The sequence below is a fragment of the Ammodytes marinus genome (genome assembly GCF_949987685.1).
Source record: "Ammodytes marinus genome assembly, chromosome: 19".
NCBI classification, from domain to species: Eukaryota; Metazoa; Chordata; class Actinopteri; order Uranoscopiformes; family Ammodytidae; genus Ammodytes; species Ammodytes marinus.
Genome location: NC_137223.1, coordinates 20,387,506 through 20,409,585, shown reverse-complemented (window position 1 = coordinate 20,409,585; position 22,080 = coordinate 20,387,506). Strand labels below are relative to the sequence as shown.

Sequence of the window (22,080 nt, the reverse complement as noted above, 5' to 3'; positions counted from 1 at the left end):
AGTGTGTGTGTGTGTGTATTTGGCATTCATCTGGATTCCCTCTTTTGCATGCATGGAAGACTGTGGGTTTTCATTTCTGCATTGAAGTTTGTAGAACTTGAAAGGAGGCTAAACAATGAGGAAGTGGAGCAGAAAGAGAGGAAGGGCAAAGTCAGGGAAAAAAGCGTGTGTGTGTGTGTGTGTGTGTGTGTGTGTGTGTGTGTGTTTCTCTCTCTCTCTCTCTCCTGTAATTGGGCTGCTTTAGGGCTCAGTTCTGTCTGTTCTCATTACCTTTCAGTGGCCGTGGACGGTATTTAAAAAGTCAGCCCATTTCTGTGTTGCATCATAACTCTCTTTGCACACACACACACACACACACACACACACACACACACACACACATACACACTTGCACATGCACACATAAAGATGGAATACACTCTTTTCACTACTTACAGACAAACAAACGAGATGGAAGCATGAGCAGGAAATGCATAATGATTTTAATTTTTGCTAATCAAAGGATGCACAGTTTGCAAGCTGAGCGCTGTGGTCATTTATTAACAGTGACATACAACATGCACAATAATAGGATTCACAAAACAAACGTCCTGAGTGTGTGTGTGTGTGTGTGTGTGTGTGTGTGTGTGTGTGTGTGTGTGTGTGTGTGTGTTTGTGTCTGTGTGTGTGTGTCCTTGTACAACTATTTTTGTGAGAGCCAATTTGAGTTTTAGACCTCACCTCAGGAGTCAGGACATTTTTGAAAAGTGAGGACAGTTTTATAATACTAGGTTTTAAGTTTCAGGTATCAATTAAGTTTATCATACGGTTAGTGTAAGGGTTGTTAGGTATTTATTTTTGATGGAAAGGGCTACAGTAGGGTTACGGTGAGGGGCAGAAGGCATTATGTCAATGATTGTCCTCACAAGTATAGCTGTACAAATGCGTGTGTGTGTGTGTGTGTGTGTGTGTGTGTGTGTGTGTGTGTGTGTGTGTGTGTGTGTGTGTGTGTGTGTGTGTGTGTGTGTGTGTGTGTGTGTCTTCCCTGTACATTTAAATGCATTGATCCAGGTAAAAAACCTTGGCTGTGATTACTATGCATCAGTCCATCCTGTTTTAATGGCTCAATCACTTCAGAGCCACAAGACTCTTCAGACACGATGACGTTATTCCTTTAATGTAATTACTCCTCCATTACACTGACAGTAGAGTCCACATTTTTTTATTTGGCCACCGTTCATTTACTGTAATGTGTTCTAGCAGCCAGTGTATCGATCTCTAACCACTCATCCTCCACAGTTCACTGAGAATATGCTGAATAATCACCTCAAACCAGCATCTTTCTCATAATTGGAAGCATGTTTACATTAGACACAAATGTAATTACATAATTTGTTTTCAGCACCAAAATCTATATACAAAATGGCATATTTCCTTTTGAACCCTGATCATAAAATAGCTGTGATGGCTAGACCTGCTCTTAACACACAAACATTTTTTTAGAAACTTTGAGGCAGACTTATCAATTAATTAGCCCGCTTTAAGTTTTGGTACCATGTTTCATCACCAAATCAGTAGTAATTTCAACATATAAGACAGTAAAATAAATACAAAGAGCACAATAAAAGTGTGTGTGGTGAAATGTTTTTTAAATAATGCATAGTGGCTACGGTTGCTCAGGCATCAAAACCTCTAAAAAACACATGTTAAGTGTCCATAGCAGTTCTGTTCAGTACATAAAAAGTAGACGGCGTGTAATCAACCCCAAGGAAGAATGGAAGACTTCGCAGAGAACCACTAATGCAATGAGTATCTGCACCTTTATCACCTTCAGGTTAAGATTTGATGACGTACTGTATATTCTCACAGATTCTTTAGGCAGGAGAAGAAAGGTTGCAATGTTTGTCCTTTAGCTACACTCGATAGTTTTGTTAGCATGAGATGCTTTTTAAACATGCATGTTCAGTATGTATAGTGTATGTATAGTGTGATTACTGACGGAAAACAGAAAAAGAGTCCATTTTATGGTCATGACATTGTTTCGGAGATTCCGAAGAAATGCGTCGGAAATATTGGTATCAATTGCACAGTATATCAGCCCTTTGTAGATGTTCCAGCGGTAGGACTGTCACTGGTTTCAAGATGTTACTGTGCAAGACTCCAGTCTGTAGCACCCTGTTTATTCAAAGAGACCAGGTAGTTGAGAACATAAAGTGTGCGTTAAGGTGTGTGGCAGATTTTGAATGTATGTATCACTTTTTTTTTAAGATTCAGTGATAGCCAGACCAGGCGGAGAACTAGATAAAACATCAGAGTCTCGGGGCGCTCCAGTGGCGTAGTGGATAGAGCGCGTACCATATTGGCTCAGGCCTCGTTGCAGTGGTCGCGGGTTTGAGTCCGACCCATGGACCTTTACTGTTTGTAATCCCCTCTCTCTCTCTGTCTCCCCATTTAAACTCTGACTATATAATAAAGCTTGAAAATGCCCAAAACAATAATCAGACAAACATCAGAGTCTGAGGAACAGAGTTGTACCACGCTTCAGTGTAACTCGGATTCCCTTGGAGGCTCTCTACTCTGGCCCTCTCCGACGTCGCTTCCTATGGCGTCTCTTGTTCGCGGCATCGAAGCAGGTGACCATCATGACGTTGGCCCGGCAGAGGTTGAGCCTGTGCTCCAGCCGAGCCGTCACCACCTCAAGGGCCTCCAGGTGCTCCAGAGAATCCACCTCGAAGGTCTGCCACAGGTCGACTGGGGAGGGAGGGCACACTAAAGCAGTTTGTATGGTAAAGTGTTCTAACCATTGTGTTACTGATTAGGGTTATTGTAAGGGGCCATTATTGTAGCAACACATTTACAAATGTGTATCTTAATCTGTGTGTGTGTGTGTGTGTACATCTGCCCAAACTAGCCAGTAATATACCTGCAGCATGTGACAGGGTTGTTGATTAATTCAACAATTATTTCCTATTTTCAAAACTCCCATAGGAATATTAAATAGTATGTACAATAGAAGGGAATTACAAAACGTGCCAAGCATAATACTAAAGACTAATTGTTAAGCAGGATCCTGCCCCCTGTTGAAACGCTGTCATACTATAATCACATTATTTGCTCAGCTGAAAGTAATTAGGAACTCATTTATTTATCAGTCAATCAACAACAGAATTATGAGCAGCTTTGATAATATCTTAATCGCTTCAGTCATTGTATATGGAAAAATGTGAACCATTATCAGCACCAGGTTTCTTTAGGGTCTTTTTCTTTATTTTTTTCATATGCTGTATATTTCAATATCTTTTGGTTTTTGACTGTTGTTCTAACGAAATAAGCAATTTGAAGATGTTACCTCGGGCTCTAGGGAAAATACATTTAATTTAATGGACAGAGCAATTCATTGATCAAGTAAATAAGTAGTCACATCTTAATTGTTTTCCAATCTGATTTTTACCTGAGTTAAGCTTTTGTAACCGTTGATCGGCAAAGCTTGTAATGACTTTATAACTACCTTTTATTTATTTACCTTGCATGCTTCTTCCTTAAGAGAGTAAATCATTTGACTGACCGTCTTGGTTCCACTTGGCGGGCTCCAGCATGAGGTTGTGTTTGGCCTGCTCTAGCTCGCCCCTCAGGGTGGTGTATTTGGCCCGGACCTCTGAGATCCTCTGCTGACGGTGCTCCAAAAACTTCAACTTGGCGCTGAAGCATGATGGCCCCTGTAAACATGAAACACATACACACACATTTCACACATTTTTATTTACTTTGTTGCAACATCTATTCGCAACATGATGCCAATACTAATTTCCAGCATATTAACATATTCATTGTTCCTAGTAATACAATCAGATATACAGTATTATCTGTGTATTTGCCTATTATCTTCTACACAAACACACATACAGTTATAGAGGTCAACTGAACAACATCAAGCGCCCTCCCCCCCTCTCCACACACTCATAAACACCATGTTAGGGCAGGAGAGACACCTCTGGGGAGTAAGACAGGGCAGCCTGTAGGCTACTAAATAGAATTACTCTCTGATTGTACTAACCTTATTACATGTGAGGGACAGTTCCAAAGGTCAATACATGCACATTTTAAAAGGAAGCAAAATAAAATAATAAATACATATGAGGCAAAAAAATATGTATTAAGCAAAAACAACAAAATAAAAGGCAAAGCGAGATATTTTAGGTAAAATGTTCCTTAATATGAGCTAGCTATTTTTATTAATTATACTGTATATATTTATATATTATTGGTAAAAACAATATATCCTATTTGTTTTACTTCCAGTGTTCTTCTTTGTCCTTGGCTGCAACATTGACCCAATTCCCCCCATGTGGTCATTAATATTGTATCAAAGTGCCACAGACTGGTGGAGGAGGGAGTAGTCTCAAGAGGCCAGACCTCTCGTCATGGGGGCATAACGTCATTTATTTAACTGATGGGCATTCTCTTTTTCAGCAACATTTTGCCTCTACTAGTGTTATCTCACACGTTAAATCCTGTGGATGCCCAGTACAAACACAGTCTTTCTGGCCAATGCAATGCAGTTGTGCTCTTCTCACATGGCGCTGTCTGTGATAGTAGTAACTGCAAAACAGTTTCAGTCATTCCATCCCAACCCAGATTTTCCCCTTGAGTGATCAAACCAGACACACTCTCAATCTCTTAGCTGTGCATATTAGATGTTGTGGAGCAAATCAATGCATTACCATGTGTATGTACAGGCTGTGGAACCCACAGAACCTTTCAAATATCTTGGTAAGGCAGTGTTTTTCGTCATCTACTTTCGATTCCATTCACAACATGTCTAGACATTTAAAACATGACATGAGCATTATGAATAGCTTAGTTTTCACATTCACTACGGCGGCAGGACTGTAACTAAGGTAGGTTGCACTTATTGAATCTGTATCGTTTGGAATTTAATGTAGAAAATAAGTGTTTTAATTTGAAATTATTAATATGAGAGTTTATATAAAGTATTTTGAAAGCTGTAGGATGCTCGTGCTGCTTGCCCCATAATACTTGTTTTGCCAGAGTCCCAGCCATTGTCCTGTAAGGGCAAACTGCCAGAGAGGGTTGGTCTCTTTTTCACACCTGATGCCTGTTTGTTTAAAACGGCGTTAGTGACTAAGAGGTTGGGTGGAGAAACGTTCTGCGGTTGATGTGCACTGGTTGTCAGTAGAGGTTTATAAGGTCATGTATTATATAATGCCTTTTAACCTCCTAAAAAATCCAAATAAACCCAGCACCTGCTTGCCAGCACCTGCTCTGTTCTGCATCCTCTGCACAGTGTCGATCTCATAGACCTTGAGCTCGTAGGCCTCTGGGATTCCCCGATCCACCCAGCGAGAGCGCGGACCACTAGTCGAGCGTCTCAAGGACAGGGGTGTATCATGGGAAAGACGGCGCTGGTGAGAACCTACAGCAGGTTGAGGCAGAAAGTGCAGTGAGATGCAGAATCTCAACTTCCTTTCTCTTCTTCATTTTCTGAAGATCTCCACTACATATACACAGTAGAACTGTGATATGTTTTATGTTAATCATTTAATTTTAAGCTCTCTAATAGATTTTTTAGGCGGTATTGTATTTTAGTTGATTTTTCAAACATGTAACCCAGAAAATTTAATTTTTTGCAATATATTTACAGTGCATGGCATCTACTTCTAATTCAGACATATAGACTAAACAGAATGCTGTTTAGTTCTAAAGTCATATTTTCATGCAAATAAATGAGCTTGCTTAGAATTGCAGTATTGTTAACTAACATTCCTCATTAACAGCGTCACACCTATGTCAGAAATTTTTTGTATGATAAATGACAGCTTGCCTCCCCATGTGGGGAACAGAGGAAGTAGTTTGCCTGAGGGGAAATGTTGCTTGCCAGAGCTGGCATATTATTCATAAAAGTCTAGACAGGAGACACGGTTTCTCAAGCTCTCTCTGTATTTAATTCATTCGCCATTACATAAAAATATACTTTATTTCCCATGTCTCTGAAATCCTAAGACGTTAAAAATACCGTATGTTCTAATAAAACGGGTACAGCTTTCATCAGAATGTAGACGAGTTATTAACACAAGTTGACACATAAGCAGAAATTGTGTATAGACAGTATTTTTTTATCCAATTAATGGTAGATTGTGTTTGGTGATTTCAAATGCATGTGCTCATCAGTTTAAGCTCTGTCTCCTGTTTGTATTACTCAATTAGCAGTTATAATGGTACTTTCTATTATGTTTCTCAATGTATTATTTTATTAGAAGGTATTGTTATTATGCACACACTCATCTTGATAACATACTGTATACGCGAAACACTTAAATTCATGCATGTGTGCTACCATTACTAAGTGCTGTCACTGGGGTTCATATATTAATGATGTGACCTCCTAAACATTTGGGCTTTTAATGCAACAAAGGAAACTAGGTCTGACTGCATTATACAGATGCTTGACATGTCCAATTAATGTCACATTAATATATTATGTGGTCACATTACAAACCAAAAAATAGCATCGTGGAAGAGCTGTCATTCTTACTAATGTGGTATTTTTATGCTTTTGAAATTGTATATTCTAGATTATGTCTAGAGAATAAATTATATGGCAGGTTTATGCTGAAATTGTCAGATTTAAACCTAAAAGTTAGTAACGTTTCCTTAAATTAAAAAATTGTACTTTTTTAAAATTTTATTTGATATAGAATTTCAATCAAACAATTGCTATTACGTGGAATTTTATTGGTGTGAATATGCCTTCACACCGTTGGTACATTGCAGGCTGACAATATCAAATTATAAAAGTATTTGCACTTAAAAGCATTATCATGCAACAAAAGTATAAAAATGGCAAAGGCAAATGAAAACATGGCATACAATAAAATATATGGCAGCTGATAATCATAACGTACTGAAAGTTAATAGAAAAAAGTAGTTGCTAGCAGAGAAGGAAAATATATGAATCAGTTATAGAGCATTGTCATTATGAAGGTCCCCATGTGTGCCAACTTTATTGAGACTACACTTGCAAAACGAACACCTAACAACAAAAACAACAACAACAACACGTGGTACACTTAGCAATTGGATTGGCTTTTCATATTTCCAGATAAGAAAGTTATCCAGTTTAGGTCATGAAAGGCCATTTATTCCACAGTTTTACCTGTGTTGCCTCTCCTCCGAGATGATCGGTTGCTGCGAGCAACGCTGAGGAGGGATCCACTCCGGTCGCTGACAGAACCTCTGTTTGAGGTGCTGCTGCCCGTGGCTTCACTGTCCCTCACCATGCTGTCATATCCACTGCTCACCATACTGCTCCTGTTCGAAAAATGCAGGGACGTCTTCCCCATAGCTGGAGGCAAATCTCCACTCAACACACTTGTTGTGTCACTTGCGTGGCCACTGAGGTGATCAGGTGTGCGGGGAGAAGTCACCTGGCTGTATGGCGAGGGAAGAGCGGCCATTTGTTCCAATCCTCCTGAAGTGGGGCTACAGGCCCTTTCCTTAAGGAGGTCTGAGATCCGGCCATTGACAAAGCCCTGGATGGCAGATTTTGTGGATGAGCACGTTGAGCTCTGGCTTGGGGTCCGACTGATGGAGTGAAAAGAGCTTGGCGGGGATGAGGAGAGAAAGGAAGACGACCGCTCAAAGCTAACAGTTTTACCATCTGGGGAAAGACTGGCACTGCGGTTGATGGACTGCCGAAGGCTTTTGTGGGAAAGATTTAAGTTCTTGATGCTTGGGGCGGACAGTCGACGGACTTTGGGGCTAGCCATTTTAAGTTTCCCCACAGCAGAGAGCTTGGAATGGGTATGCCTAGCCGATTGAGTTCCAGGGTTTTCGGAGGGAGAAAAGTGATGATTCTGGTCAGACCGATGATTCTTCCTGGGGCTCCTGCTAGCTCTTGGTAAGGTACAGTCGCCCTCAATATTTCCTTTATAACTTCCCTTACAAGCACCTTCAATTCTTCCCTTGGAGTTGCCCCTAGAGGTGTTACTACTGTCTCTATCACGAGTTGGGATATCCCTTTGGGGTCTCCCAAGGGAATGAGTCCTGGTAGCCAGCTGCTCCAGTTTGGCACTGAAAAGCCTCCCACTGTCCTCAATGGGGGACTTCGGCCTACAACTCATACTTTCATGTTTAATTTTTGGACTTGAGGTCTCAAACAAAGATTCCACACTCTTTCTGAAAGCACTACTAGTATGTTGCTGTTTGTACTCTGTTCCATGTTTACGAGGAGAGGAGACGTGATGGAGGCTGTGGTTTGCTGGGGAGTGCCGTCTGCCCTGCCTCCTCTCCAGACTCACCCCTGGGCTACATGGGGTGGATGATGTAATCCCTCTTGGGTGTCTGTGGTCGTCTGCCATGTGAGCACCATGGTAGCTTTCCTGGTGGTTGGCGTTGTGCCAGCCTTTAGGCAAACTACCTGTTTGAAAGAAAGCAGAGGCGGTTTCTTGGCAACCAGGGGCAGCTTCAGTTCTCTTGGGGGCATTTCCGACACGCCTGAAACCAATTTCTCCCCCCTCTGAGCCCCGCGGAGAGTTGGTGGAATAAACATTCTCCCTTTCTCTGGGGTGGCTCCTGTCTGTATTCCTCGATCTCTTTCCACTCAGTTTGTTTTCTGCAGTTTCTTTGCAGAAAGCTGAATCTTCTAAGACCATTGTGACATAAGAACTTTGGATAAAGGATGAGTCACATACTTTGCCGGCCCTTTGGGCATGTGTCTTAGAAGCAAAAGCCCCACTCCTCTTATCAAGAGCCGTCCTATCTTCAGGACAGGTATTAACTCTAAGATCTGGCCGTGACTTTACTCCTGTAAAAGTATCATGAGGACTTTCTGTTTCTTTTGCACTATCCAACTCAAAATCCATATCTGTATCAATCAGCATGGGATTTATAAATGAAGGTATGAACTTCTCTTCTCTTTTGGATTGATACAGTTCAGTGCTTGCCTTTGTAGCTATAGATTGAACTACAGAGCTCTTGTTTGTATTAGAGGAACCCTCTGCTACAGATTCTTCGCTGACATTGCTGATTATCTGGATTGGTTGCGAGCTCGCAGTGCCTTGAACATGCACCTGCGATTGGGCCGTGTCCCTGATACAAATAATGTTTCCACCAGTCCTCCCTCTGTCCAATGCTCCATTGATGGTCACCTCTTCCACCATGGAGAAGACAATTTCATCTTGGCCTTTTAGGTCCAGTGGCTGTTGAACAGTTACTGTGATGGTGGCTTTCATTTCCTTAATGTCCTCTCTTGGCCGTTTAGGTAAGACATCTCCAAGTATAACACTTGTAGCCAATGAGTGGGAAGAGGAGCAGGACGAGGGAGGAGATATGGGGGCGCTCTTGCCAACTGGTGAGGTCCTTTTGTCAGGTTTGAACCAATCAGCAGCTTCATGACACTGCTGTTTGCCTGTAGGCTGAAGTACATGGGAATTGGTGACGGCCATGCCCTGAGCATCCACATCATAGTCTTTAGAAGAGAGTTTATCATTTGATTTACGAGTTCCAGTTTTGGGCAGCTCAGAGCCACAGGTCATGTTAAGACTTAGAGTTTGATTTAGGACTTCCTCGCTGGAACTAGTTGCACTGCACTCCTCACAGTCATATAGGCCCGAATCCTCTCGCTGGAAACTGTCTCCAGGGAAGGCCCCATCTGTTTGCTGTTCTCCAACTGAGACCTGACTGCAGCCTAACCCCTGATTCATCAACAATGTCTGTGGTGCATCTGAGGATTCCGTATCGGTCTGTTTCCCTGTTTCTTTCTGGGGTTGCGATTTGGTTGGTACATTGATAACAGGAAGGCCTTTTGAAGAAGAATTGAGCACATCGATTGTGGTCTCACTTCCATCAATGCAGCCTAACCGCTCTTGAAGTTCAGCAAATGTGTCACATTTAAGACAGTCCCTGACTGGTTCATTCTTTCCTGCTTTCAGCACTTCAATATTCTCTTGAACAGTCTCCTCGTTCTTTGTCTCTCCCTGCAGCTGAGGAATTCTCAAAAGCTCTTGGAGCAGAGCAGTAAACTCTGGGTCATCCATGTCGGCCTTGTTGAAATGCAGAGAGGGGATGATAGGCACAAATTCAGGTTGTGCCAGTTTTGATGTTGCTTTGGACTGGACCAAGCCATCCGAGTCTAGTTGGATGACTGTGTCACAGGACTGGTCACTACTGGAGCGCTCGTCCAGTTCTCCACGCAAACGGAAACGGGGAACGTCAACATCTACCTCCTCAGTGGAATGGAAAGCCCGTAGGGACAAAGACTGAGGGCCTCTCTTTTCTCTAGTCAAACTTCTTCCACAGGGAGAGCATGAGGTGGACTGCTGTTGGATAAAGACATTGTTGAGTTAGTTCTACAATTGGACTATCGGAAACATTACTCAATCAAATAAATCATCGGGGCACATTGTGAACAATCACAACGTAAGATAGAATGTACATAACATTTTCAAAACCAAATTAAATTTTAGAAATCTCACTTCCATTTAAAAAAGGCAGCAATACTGTGAAGCCATTAAGGTGGTAAATTGTTAGAAAGGTTATAAAGGACATGTACATTACCTTTGACCTCTTCTGCGTCCTGCGGATGCGAGAAGCCAGCTGGATGGTGGTTAAGGTCTCTTGAAGATGAACCAGAGAATCAACAACCTGAGCAACCACTGTGGTGTGGCAATTTACTTGACCAATGGACTCTCTAAGGAGCATAGCCAACTTACTGCCCCTATGTGAAGACAAAAATGTTCAGACATCAACTCAAAGCATGCATTTAGATGTATTTGTTATTGTACTTCAGTTTTCAGCCAGTATAAAATGGGTTCACAGGCAAAATCATTCATCAGTCTATTTTTACAAACAAAGTTACAAGACCTACAGTAGGTAACAAGTTCAGCTCACTGTCAAAATATAAATGCTGTTCACTTTTTGTTACATTCTTACTTGTTGGGGGTGGTTTTATTCCCACTTAGTAGAGATAAGACAACAGGTCCCAGTTCAGAATATGGAGGCTTATTTTTGCTCATCCCCCTGATACCACTACACACATCTATCATGGTCAACTTAGTGGGGCTACGTGAACCTATGGAAGGAAATAAGAGAACAGAGTAGGGTGTAAATAAAAAATAAAGGACACATTTATTTGACATGTATTAAACTCCAGTAAAACAGCTACATTTAAATGCATTTAGGAATTTAAGGTTTACTGTTGAAAATAACTAATTGGTAAACTCAACAGGCCGCCCTGGGAACTGAATAGTTCATTACAACCTTTGCCAATGGTGCTGCTCTCTGTACGAGGTGGATGGATGTAGAGAGTGAAGAACATGATGGAGCTGTCGGACAAGTATGTAATGAAGTCACTGTGTCGACGCGCTGCAATAGCCGCGTCCAGGAGTGAAGCAGCCCGCTCAGCAGTGGGTGCCTTTACTCGGTTGTGATTACGTAGCTGGAGGGAGAGATGAAAAAGGCATAAAATGCTAAATAAATAAACAAATGGACAACAAAATGAGAAATGTTGAGATTTGCTTCACTTTGGCAGAGGTTTGCACTCTGACAGATCTCGTATGTTAAAGTCAAAGACGAGACTTGTACATTTTCTGTTCTTTGTTTTTCTTTCATTATTATTTTTGTATATTTTGTATATATTAAAAAATTACATCAAATAAATCTATTTTTTAACATAATCAATACTTTGGATAGGTTTAGGTCAATGGTCCTTTTTGCACTCCTTCTACCTGTATCCCATGGATGGGGTCGTCCTGCAGTTTAATATGGGCTTTTGGGCTGTCCTGGATACTGCCTAATGAGGGGACGACCTCCCCCAGCAGATCCCTCAGAGTGTCCTCCTCTCCACAGCAGAGCTCTATAGCAGACACTGACACAGTCAGATCGGTCCAGGTCTTCTCCCTCCGCCGCTCGATAGCGCTGTACAGCCAGGAAATGGCACAGGGTATCAGCCCAAGCTTGAAGATGCTCTCACCACTCCCCACCATGCTGGACCACGAGCCTGTAGACGACAGAGAACACAGGTGTATGCATGACACATACAGACATACAAATATATACTGTAGTATAAATACAGTCTTTAATCACATGGGTAACCCATCAGCACATACAATATACACTTTCAGAAGAAAATGACTTGTGTTTTTGACCCACAATAGATAATTGCTCAAGCGATGCTCTAATGTAATATCTAGTGGATCCAGTAGATGTCAGTCAGTCAGTCCGACACTGGTCCAAACTGAAATAGCAAACAAATATTGGATGGGTTGCCATGCCATTTTGTTCAGACATTCATAGTCCCCAAAGGAATTATAAAAACTTTAATTGTATCGGTCGTGACTTGCTAAAACCTCGTAAAACTAAAAATCTTTGGCAAGAAAGAAAGAAGCGGCTGGCAACACAACTTGTCACAAAGCCAGCCCATGTATTTGCAGCAGCTCTCCCAAATCCAACAGTTGCAGTGAAAAGGACTGCGGCAAAATTGGGAATGGACAAACATATGTACATATATAATTACACACACACAACATGGACGCACATGGGACACGCAGACGCAGGTGCATTGATGTTAAGATAATTGACTGAAGTGCAATAATGCACAAATAAAGGCAGAGCAGAATCTAGGAAAAAAACACCCAAAACCCCTATCAGATCCTGGATTGCAGCCATACTGTATCTCCAAGTGCACTTTTGCCCAACATTAGTTTTGAGGTATGGGCCGGTTTCACTCCCCTCTTGTCTTATCCACACTCTAATTGAATGAGGATAAGAGAATTGGTTTACTCCAATTAAAGGGCAAGCCGCCTGCCGTTATTCAGAGGGAATAGTACTGGGCAAGAGGAGATTGATATCCACTGGCTGTGGGCCACATGTAGTTTGTATTGGCCAACTAATTCAATCAGATTTACGGTGAGTGGCGTCATGTGAAAAAGCTGCTCCAAGGAGACAATGTCCTTTTCCTGCGCGTGTGTATGTGTGTGTGTGTCTGTACGCGTGCATTTCTGTGTGTGTGTGTGTGTGTGTGTCACAAATCTATTAAACCCCCCCACCGACGCTAAGTGCAGGGTTCCATCTCTCTAATAGCAACGTATTACAGTCCATTTTGTTTGCAGTGCCCTCTGAGCTCAGCGGTTCAGCAAAATGAAATAAAATATTTGTGCCTTTCTGTGCAGTATGCCGAAATGTCTCTCAGACATTGGGAAGCTTTTAAGAAAGAACACATGCTGTATAATTGATGAATAGGCTTTTATTTACAAAGTAACAGGTGAAAGATAAATGGCAAAAACATTCTGTCATTACCGTGGAAGAAAGAGAGGACACAGAGGAAGAAAAATGGCGCACAGGACGCACTGGATGTGTTTATCATTGAGAAAGAGTGTACGATGTTAGGAGTGGGACAGAGGAGCGGGAGGAGGGGAGTGGGGTGGATGGGTGGGGGGGCAGAGTTAAAAGCGTCCCACTCTCATCTTAAGATTTTGACCCGTGGCCTCTCACGGCGAACCGATTACTCACCCACATCAGCGCAGCCCAAACCCAGGACACATCCGTCGCTGCCGCTGAGCACACATCGGATGACATCAGCCAAGACGCCTGCACACACCTCGGCCTGACCAGGGAGAGAACAAAGGACAGCGGGCATCTTATGAATCATCTCCATGTAAAAGAATAGTACATCCAATGAAATGAAAGAGCCGCAGCAGAGGGGGGATGCATGCTGATTCTTTAGTCTCCCTTGGGCTCAGATACTGTAAGCAGATCTCAGATAGAGTTGAATCTAATTGATGGACTGTGTAATTGTGGTGGGCTATCTAGGGCCTATCAGTTTTCAGCTCATCAGAGAGAGCAAACCAACCGTGGTGAGTAGTCCACAAAGGGGGAAAATATGCATTAAATACTTTAGAGAAAACAACTGAATGTTACACTATCAGAATGAACATCTTTCACAAATAGAAACATTGTATTTGTAATATTTTCAACAGTAATGGATGAAGAAACAAACCTGGCTTGACTCTTGAGGATAGGCAGCATCAACGCTAAAGGTCTTCAGAGGATTGCCATCCCTGTCAAGTGTCACTTGGCTTTTGCTGATTGGTTCCATTATGGTGACTCTTTTCTTGGACGGGTCAATATGGAGAACAGGACGCTGGCCTCGGCCCTCCGACACTGCTGGGCTTACCCTCAGCACGACTTTGACCTGTGTGAACACCAAAAGCATGAAGAAGCATGTTGAAAATTACAGTCTGTTATGAACTGTTGATGACCCCTCACTAAATCTCTGAGGATGGTAATGTTGGCCTGACTGTCATTCTACCACTTTGGTTTGGGCTGTAGTTTGCCAACAACTAACTGTAATTTGGCAAACACTTTCATGGTTGCCATAGCTTCGGTGGACCCCTTTGCTTTTCATCTAGTGCAATCCTCTGCTTAAAATTTTTATTAAGCTCGTCAGCGCAAGTTGTACGTTGTGTTAAGATTACATCTGCTAAAACATTGGCACGTTGTCATTACTGTGTTGTAAGTGTAACCCAGTGACAAAAATGGGTTAACATAAATAAATAAATGCCCATAACCCCGTTGATAAGATCATCATAATACATCATTATATATGCTTATTTAGTTATTATTTTATTTCCATCATTCCTATTCACTTAAATAGCTTGTCAATCAATGTTGGTCTTGCATTGAGGCGTTTGATTGGTTATGACAAGGAATAGAGACTGCTCATTGGATGGTTAAGTTAAGTTCCGCCTCCATGACAGAAGAAAGAAAACTTCAACACAGAACGAGACGATATTGATGCACACAGAGATAAAATTGATTTATAAAAGTTAAACTGCAGACGTGAGTGAGGCTAGAGCGTATGCCTTCGTGTTGTCTGTCTGAGGAGTTGGAGGACGGCCCGTGTGTCGGAGGTTAACTGTTTCTAGCATTGTTTCGGTGAGTTTTAAGAACTTGGGCTATGGCTATTTATAGTAACAGGTGTTCCCTGCCGATACGGCTAATGCTATTTATAGCACAGACCTGTGTTGCCTGCCGATACATGGCTAATGGGCTAATATAATTACTGGTGTGTTATCCACGTGTGTTATATAGAGCATGTGGTTTCTTTATTCATGTACAAATAAGTGTTAATGCTGTAGTTAAAGCAGCCTTTGTTGCATTTAAAGAGTAAAAATAAGTCATAGTTACATTATTTTATCACAGTGCTTGATTTATTCATTTTTGTATTTTGATTCGGGCAATATGCTGAAAACATGCAGTGTAGCTGTGACATTGTGCACAGTTAGTGTTAATATTCATATGTAGAATGTTTGAAGGGACAATTGAACATTTGTGCTATATGCTTAAATGTAAATGTGAGGTTTATGATGGATATCATATAGTTCATGTTTTGAAAATGAGATAAGAAATGTTTAATCATAATTCATGGTTAAAATGCTAAAAAATTCATAAGTTGATCACTATTGAATTACAGTAGAATTTGGAACTGAGTTGTGAATATTCATAATGGCCATAAGTGATTTCATGATTTAGAATAGTAATAGCCTTGTTTTTATACAGGCTGGGTTTTTTTCGTTGGATTAAATTGGATTCTGGATTCTCCTGGACAAAGGAGATGGCGAGCTACCCTTGAACCATCGAGCAGCTTCTCATCCAGAGGAGTTGGAACTGATAAGCAATTCAGAGGAACATCTCAGAGGAGTTGGAACTGATAAGCAATTCAGAGGAACATCTCAGAGAAGTTGGAACTGATAAGAAATTCAGATGAACACTTTAGAACCTTTCAAGCAATCTGTGTATTTCACTGTGAGATATTGTCTGTTAAATTGTCTTATATAAGAGAGGAAACTTTATTTTATTTTCTTATGACAAAGCGCTCTTTGGGAGTAAAAGTTAATATTTACAACATATTTTGTCTGGTGGTTTCATGTGTCGTCAATGGTTTATTCACTCAGCTCCTCCCGAACCTAGAGCAACTGTTCTTTACCTAAAATAGGGTTACCACGGTTACATAAAAGTTGGCGAGCTAGCCAGGAGCTTTGTGACTATTGACATACATGTAAACCACCTGTAGCGCCACCTACAGGTCAAAACGTGAATTGTAGATTTATCTTTTTTTGGCGTTTTTGCTGCTTTTCTTGTTGAAATCTATACATTGAGGTTGAACATCGTAGTCTAAGTGTTACACCTTTGAAATGGAGGTTGTTGAGACAGAAAATATCAAAGTGACAAACTCTGTAATAGTTAGTGGACTATCCTTTACCCCTCTAGATGAGGAGGTTTTTGATTACCTAAAGCAATATGGGTCAATCAGCAGGATAATTAATATTGACAACCCCCAATCTGAGTTCCACAAACAAGTTATCATTGAGTTTGAATCAGGTGCGACACTGCAGTCACTTGCAGACCTATTACCCTTCGACAGGCCAAGTACTGAAGACCCCAGGGTCTTTCACCATGTGAAAGCACTGGCTAGTGTTTACAGCAGCAGGTTGGGCACTGAGGTCACTCACACTTTTATTTCTGAGCTTAAAGGCTTAGCCAAATTAAGTGGCATGTCATTTGAGGACATTTTGCGAGATGAGTTGACAAAGATAACAGAAACTATTGTAGCACAGACCCCAGCGGAAGAGGTGCAGATAGTTCATGACCCTACCCCTACCCAACCATTAGTGACTCCCTCACTTACTGCCCAAGCTCAGCCCAGACCCCCACCAGGCCAATGGGGACAATATCCTCAACCCAGTGAAACAAAACTGAGCCCTGCTGAAACCCCACTTAGCCCTCACTATGGTGGACTAAAACCAACCCTAGTTCAGCCCCACACTGAGCCAGTAACTTATTTAACCCCACCTCTCTTAAGCGATCCCAGGCCCAATTTTACCTTGTCCCCTGATCATCTCAGCACACCTGACGTTCAGAGAGTAGTAGTCGAACACATTGTGAAAAGCACAGAAATAGCATCTCACCTGCACTCACGTGCTAAATTGAGGCCTTTCTCAGGCAGAGTCCCTTGCTCCAACTATGAGGTAGACTATGACACCTGGCGGACCAGCGTTGATATCTACTTAAATGACCCCACTGTCTCCCATTCACAGTTGGTGAGGAAAATTGTTGACAGCCTTTCACCCCCTGCTATCAAAGTGGTAAAGCCCCTAGGTCCCCAGGCTACTCCAAGAGATTACCTGGATTTGCTTGATTCAGCATACGGAATTGTGGAAGATGGTGATGAGTTGTTTGCTAAATTTCTCAATACTCACCAGAATTCAGGAGAAAAACCATCAAGTTATCTCCATAGACTGCAGTCATCTCTCATTGAAGTAGTGAAGAAAAAGGCTGTATGTGCCGGTGATGCAGACAGGCAGCTTCTCAAACAATTCTGTAGAGGGTGCTGGGACAACACAGTAATTACAAATCTCCAACTGGAACAAAGACAAAGTAATCCACCAACCTTCTCAGAGTTTTTGCTGCTGTTGCGAACTGAAGAGGATAAGCAAGCTGCCAAGGCAAGTCGAATGAAGCAGCACCTTGGATTCACAAAGACAAAAGTTCAGGCTAACACTCAAGCTGCGTGTGTCAATGACATCGAACCCCAAGATAACAGTATACCGTCAACCATGAAACAGATGCAAAAACAAATTGCTGACCTCCAAACTCTGATTGCATCATTCACAGCTTCCAATGGAGAAAAGGCAGTGAAACCCAAAACAGCTAAGGCTCAAAAGTCAAAGCCAAAAGAAAGTCCCCCTGTTTCTCAGAACCACTCCCCAGCTCAACTCATGACCACCAGGAGGCCAAGGCCCTGGTATTGTTTTAAATGTGGGGAAGATGGTCATATTGTCACCAGTTGTAGTAACCCTGCTGATCCTACACTGGTCTATGGCAAGAGAAAGGAGCTGAAAGAAATGCAACAGGCTTGGGATGAGAAGAACCCTTCTAACGATGCTCTACCTTTAAACTAGAAGAGGCTCCTGTAAAGGGACTATCAGGAACCGAAAAACAGACAAGTCCCAAAGAAAAGCACAACACAAAAGCAATATTAAAAGAGCAAAACGTTGAACAAACCAGAAACATTCCAAAAGGACTTGTAGGAAGACAGAGCACTGCTAATGTTACAGTTGGTGGAGTAGAGTGCAACTGTTTACTCGATACAGGTTCACAAGTTACCACTGTATCACAATCATTCTACAATAATCACCTGTCAGAGTACAAGATCAAGCCAGTCAGTGACTTATTAGAGGTTGAAGGAGCTAATGGCGAACCTGTCCCTTATGCTGGTTATGTGGAGATAAGTCTGAAGTTTCCTAAAGAGTTCATCGCCTCAGAACCTGAAATGGAAACTCTAGCTCTGATAGTGCCAAATACTCGCTCAAGCAGCAGTATACCAGTACTAATTGGAACAAACACTCTTGACTCTCTCTATGAAGAGTACTGTGATGACAACACCCTCAGATCTACTGAATTCTGTGGTTATGCTCAAGTACTCCAAACCCTGCAGCTACGACACCAGCAACACTCCAGTGGCAGACTTGGCCTAGTCAAACTAAGAGGCACTACTCCTGCCACAATCCCTGCCGGTCAAAAAGTCATCCTGCAAGGTTTTGCTGGTTCAAAAACTGTCAACAGTGAACAATGGGCGCTGCTTGAACCACCAACCATGTCATCGTTACCTGGTGGAATCTTCACAGACTGTTGTCTCATAACCATACCAAACCAACATCCTTACAAGGTACCTGTTGTACTCAGAAATGAGACCGAGCATGACATAACACTACCAATTAACTGTGTCATAGCTGAGCTAACCGTAGCTCGGGAAATTGTACAACATACTTACCCCAATCAAAGACCTTCTCACCTGGAAAAAGAATCCCTTCAATCTGATGAGCTACAAGATGCAGCCTGTACTTCCAGTCAGCAAAAGGCAGAAGCAGATGTGAAGTTGAAGTTTGACTTTGGTGATTCACCACTTCCTGAGAACTGGAAAACCAGAGTAACAAATAAGCTAAATGACTACTCTGATGTTTTTGCTCATCATGATCTCGACTTCGGTCATGCAACGAAAGTCAAACATCACATCAGACTGAAGGATGAAACGCCTTTCAAACAGCGACCCCGTCCCATACACCCGCAAGATTACGAAGCAGTGCGACGCCATCTCAAAACCCTTCTCGATGCTGGAATCATCAGAGAGTCTGAGTCCCCCTTTTCGTCACCGATTGTTGTTGTCAAAAAGAAGAATGGTGACATCAGGCTGTGTGTGGATTACAGAAAACTAAACCTCCAGACTATCAAGGATGCATATGCCCTACCCAACCTGGAGGAATCGTTTTCTGCACTCACTGGGTCTCAATGGTTTTCTGTGATGGATCTAAAATCTGGATACTATCAGATTGGGATGGAGGAGACTGACAAACAAAAAACAGCGTTTGTCTGTCCTTTAGGATTTTGGGAATGGAACCGAATGCCGCAAGGAATAACAAATGCACCCTCAACGTTCCAGCGCTTAATGGAAAAGTGCATGGGAGATATGCATCTGCGGGAAGTGCTCGTTTTCCTTGACGACTTAATTGTCTTCTCCAAATCCTTGGAAGAACATGAAATCCGACTGACCAGTGTCCTGAACCGACTGAGAGAAAACGGCCTCAAGCTTTCACCAGAAAAGTGCCGTTTCTTCCAAACATCAGTCCGTTACTTAGGGCACATTGTGTCAAGAAGCGGAGTGGAAACTGACCCAGAAAAGGTTAAAGCACTCAAAACCTGGCCGAGACCTCAGACTTTGAAGGAATTAAAATCCTTTCTTGGGTTCTCCGGTTATTATCGGAGATTCGTGCAAGATTACTCCAAGATTGTGAAGCCCTTGAACAACCTCACTGCTGGTTACCCCCCACTGCGAAAAGGAAGCAAGCCAACCTCAACAAATGGCAAATTCTTCCACCCGAAAGAGCCATTCGCTGAAAGATGGACCTCTGCTTGCCAGCAGGCTTTCGAAAGCATCATCGACAAGCTCACATCGTCTCCTGTGTTAGGATTTGCAGATCCTAAAGTACCATATGTCGTCCACACAGACGCCAGTACAACTGGACTAGGAGCGGCATTGTATCAGGAACAGGATGGACAGAGTCGTGTCATCGCCTACGCAAGTAGAGGCTTATCGCGCAGTGAAGCGAGATACCCGGCGCATAAGTTGGAATTTTTAGCCTTAAAGTGGGCTATCACTGACAAATTCCACGATTACTTGTATGGTAACTACTTCAAGGTTGTAACTGACAACAATCCGCTGAGGTACATACTCACCACTGCCAAGATGGATGCTGCCAGCTATCGCTGGTTAGCTTCCCTGTCCACTTTTACGTTCGACATCACATACAGAGCAGGCAAGCAGAATCAGGACGCAGATGGGTTGTCAAGGAGGCCTCATGGAGAGTTAACCAACGACGATCAGTCCCAAGGCGAAAGTCAAAGGATACATGAGTTCACCTCCTATCATCTGAGTCCTGAGAACAGTCGATTCTGCTGCCCAGAGACAGTCAAGGCAGCCTGCCAGAGTCATACTGCTGCTTGTGTGGAGGAAGACTCTAACCCTCCTAGCTTAGTAGAGTCCCTAGCTATGCATGCTGATGCTATACCTGCCGAGTTTGAGGAGGAGGGATTCCAAGGTCTCCTAACAGTCCCCAAGTATAGCAAAGATGAGCTTGCCAGACTACAAAAAGCAGACCCAGTCATCAGTAACGTCTTGAAGTTAATTCGGTCCAAAGAACCTGTACCTGCCAGTCTCAAATCTGAGTCGCCTGAGTTTCAGCTAATGCTCAGGGAGATGAGTCGTCTCGAACTGAAGGATGATTTGTTGTACAGGAGACGACATTGCGACAATAGACCAGTTTGTCAACTTGTCCTGCCACAAGTGTTGAGGTCATCTGTACTTACCAGTCTTCATAACCAAATGGGACACATGGGTATTGAACGCACTCTTGAGCTAGTGAGGTCAAGGTTCTATTGGCCTAAAATGGCATCTGATGTTGAAACAAAGATCCGGACTTGTGAGAGATGTGTGAAGAGGAAAAGTCAGCCAGAGAAAGCTGCACCTCTGGTTAATATCAAGACGAGTAGACCTATGGAACTGGTCTGTATGGACTTTTTGTCCTTGGAACCGGATAGCCATAATACCAAAGATATCCTGGTTATCACTGACCACTTTACGCGGTATGCGGTTGCTATACCTACAAAAGATCAAAAAGCCAACACAGTCGCCAAATGTCTGTGGGAGCAGTTCCTCAGTCACTACGGGTTCCCCGAACGCCTCCATAGTGACCAGGGACGTGACTTTGAGTCGCAAACCATCAAAGAGCTATGTGCTTTGGCTGGCATCCGTAAAGTGAGGACAAGTCCATATCACCCCAGAGGGAACCCAGTAGAGCGGTTTAATCGCACATTGCTAAGCATGCTGGGAACTCTGCAAGAAAAAGAGAAGACGAAGTGGCGGGAACATGTCAAACCACTCGCTCATGCATACAATTGCACGAGAAATGATTCAACTGGTTTCTCACCCTACGAACTGATGTTTGGGCGTCAGCCCAGATTGCCTATTGACATTGCATTTGGGTTACCAGTCAAAGACCGTTCATCCACTTCACATTTCCAATACGTAAAGAACCTCAAGTCTCATTTGAAAGAAAGCTACAAGCTTGCCACTGAAAATGCAAAGAAAGTTGCTGATAAAAACAAAAAGAGGTTTGATCTGCGAGTGAGAGAATCCACACTTGAGGCAGGAGACAGGGTTCTTGTGCGAAATCTTCGCCTTCGCCAAAAGCATAAACTTGCTGACAGGTGGGAGTCAACAGTCTATATTGTGCAGAGAAGAGCTGGAGATATACCTGTCTATGTAGTGTGCCCTGAAGGTCAGGATGGGCCCACACGCACATTACATCGTGATCTACTTTTACCTTGTGGTTTTCTCTCTGAAACAGAGGAAGAAGAAGTGAGGCCTAAGAAAACTCACAGGCCAAGAACCAGGCAGACATGCAACCAGCCAAATGAGCAACCTCTATCTTCAGAGGATGAGGATGATGATAACCCATGGTTCTATCC

At 42.6% G+C, this 22,080-nt stretch overlaps 1 protein-coding gene across 1 annotated transcript in view; it reads right to left on the bottom strand.

The window, feature by feature from the left end:
• Nucleotides 1-2,551: 2,551 nt before the first annotated feature.
• kif26bb (kinesin family member 26Bb) overlaps nucleotides 2,552-22,080 on the bottom strand; it is a gene marked incomplete at both ends in the record, with an annotated part of 40,345 nt that continues 20,816 nt past the window's right edge. The window contains 10 exons of the mRNA XM_080047489.1: nucleotides 2,552-2,730; nucleotides 3,545-3,695; nucleotides 5,244-5,413; nucleotides 7,154-10,316; nucleotides 10,555-10,714; nucleotides 10,930-11,068; nucleotides 11,257-11,434; nucleotides 11,724-11,995; nucleotides 13,507-13,600; nucleotides 13,994-14,188. Coding sequence (XP_079903615.1) covers nucleotides 2,552-2,730; nucleotides 3,545-3,695; nucleotides 5,244-5,413; nucleotides 7,154-10,316; nucleotides 10,555-10,714; nucleotides 10,930-11,068; nucleotides 11,257-11,434; nucleotides 11,724-11,995; nucleotides 13,507-13,600; nucleotides 13,994-14,188 — 4,701 coding nt within the window. The remainder of the gene's footprint in view (nucleotides 2,731-3,544; nucleotides 3,696-5,243; nucleotides 5,414-7,153; nucleotides 10,317-10,554; nucleotides 10,715-10,929; nucleotides 11,069-11,256; nucleotides 11,435-11,723; nucleotides 11,996-13,506; nucleotides 13,601-13,993; nucleotides 14,189-22,080) is intronic.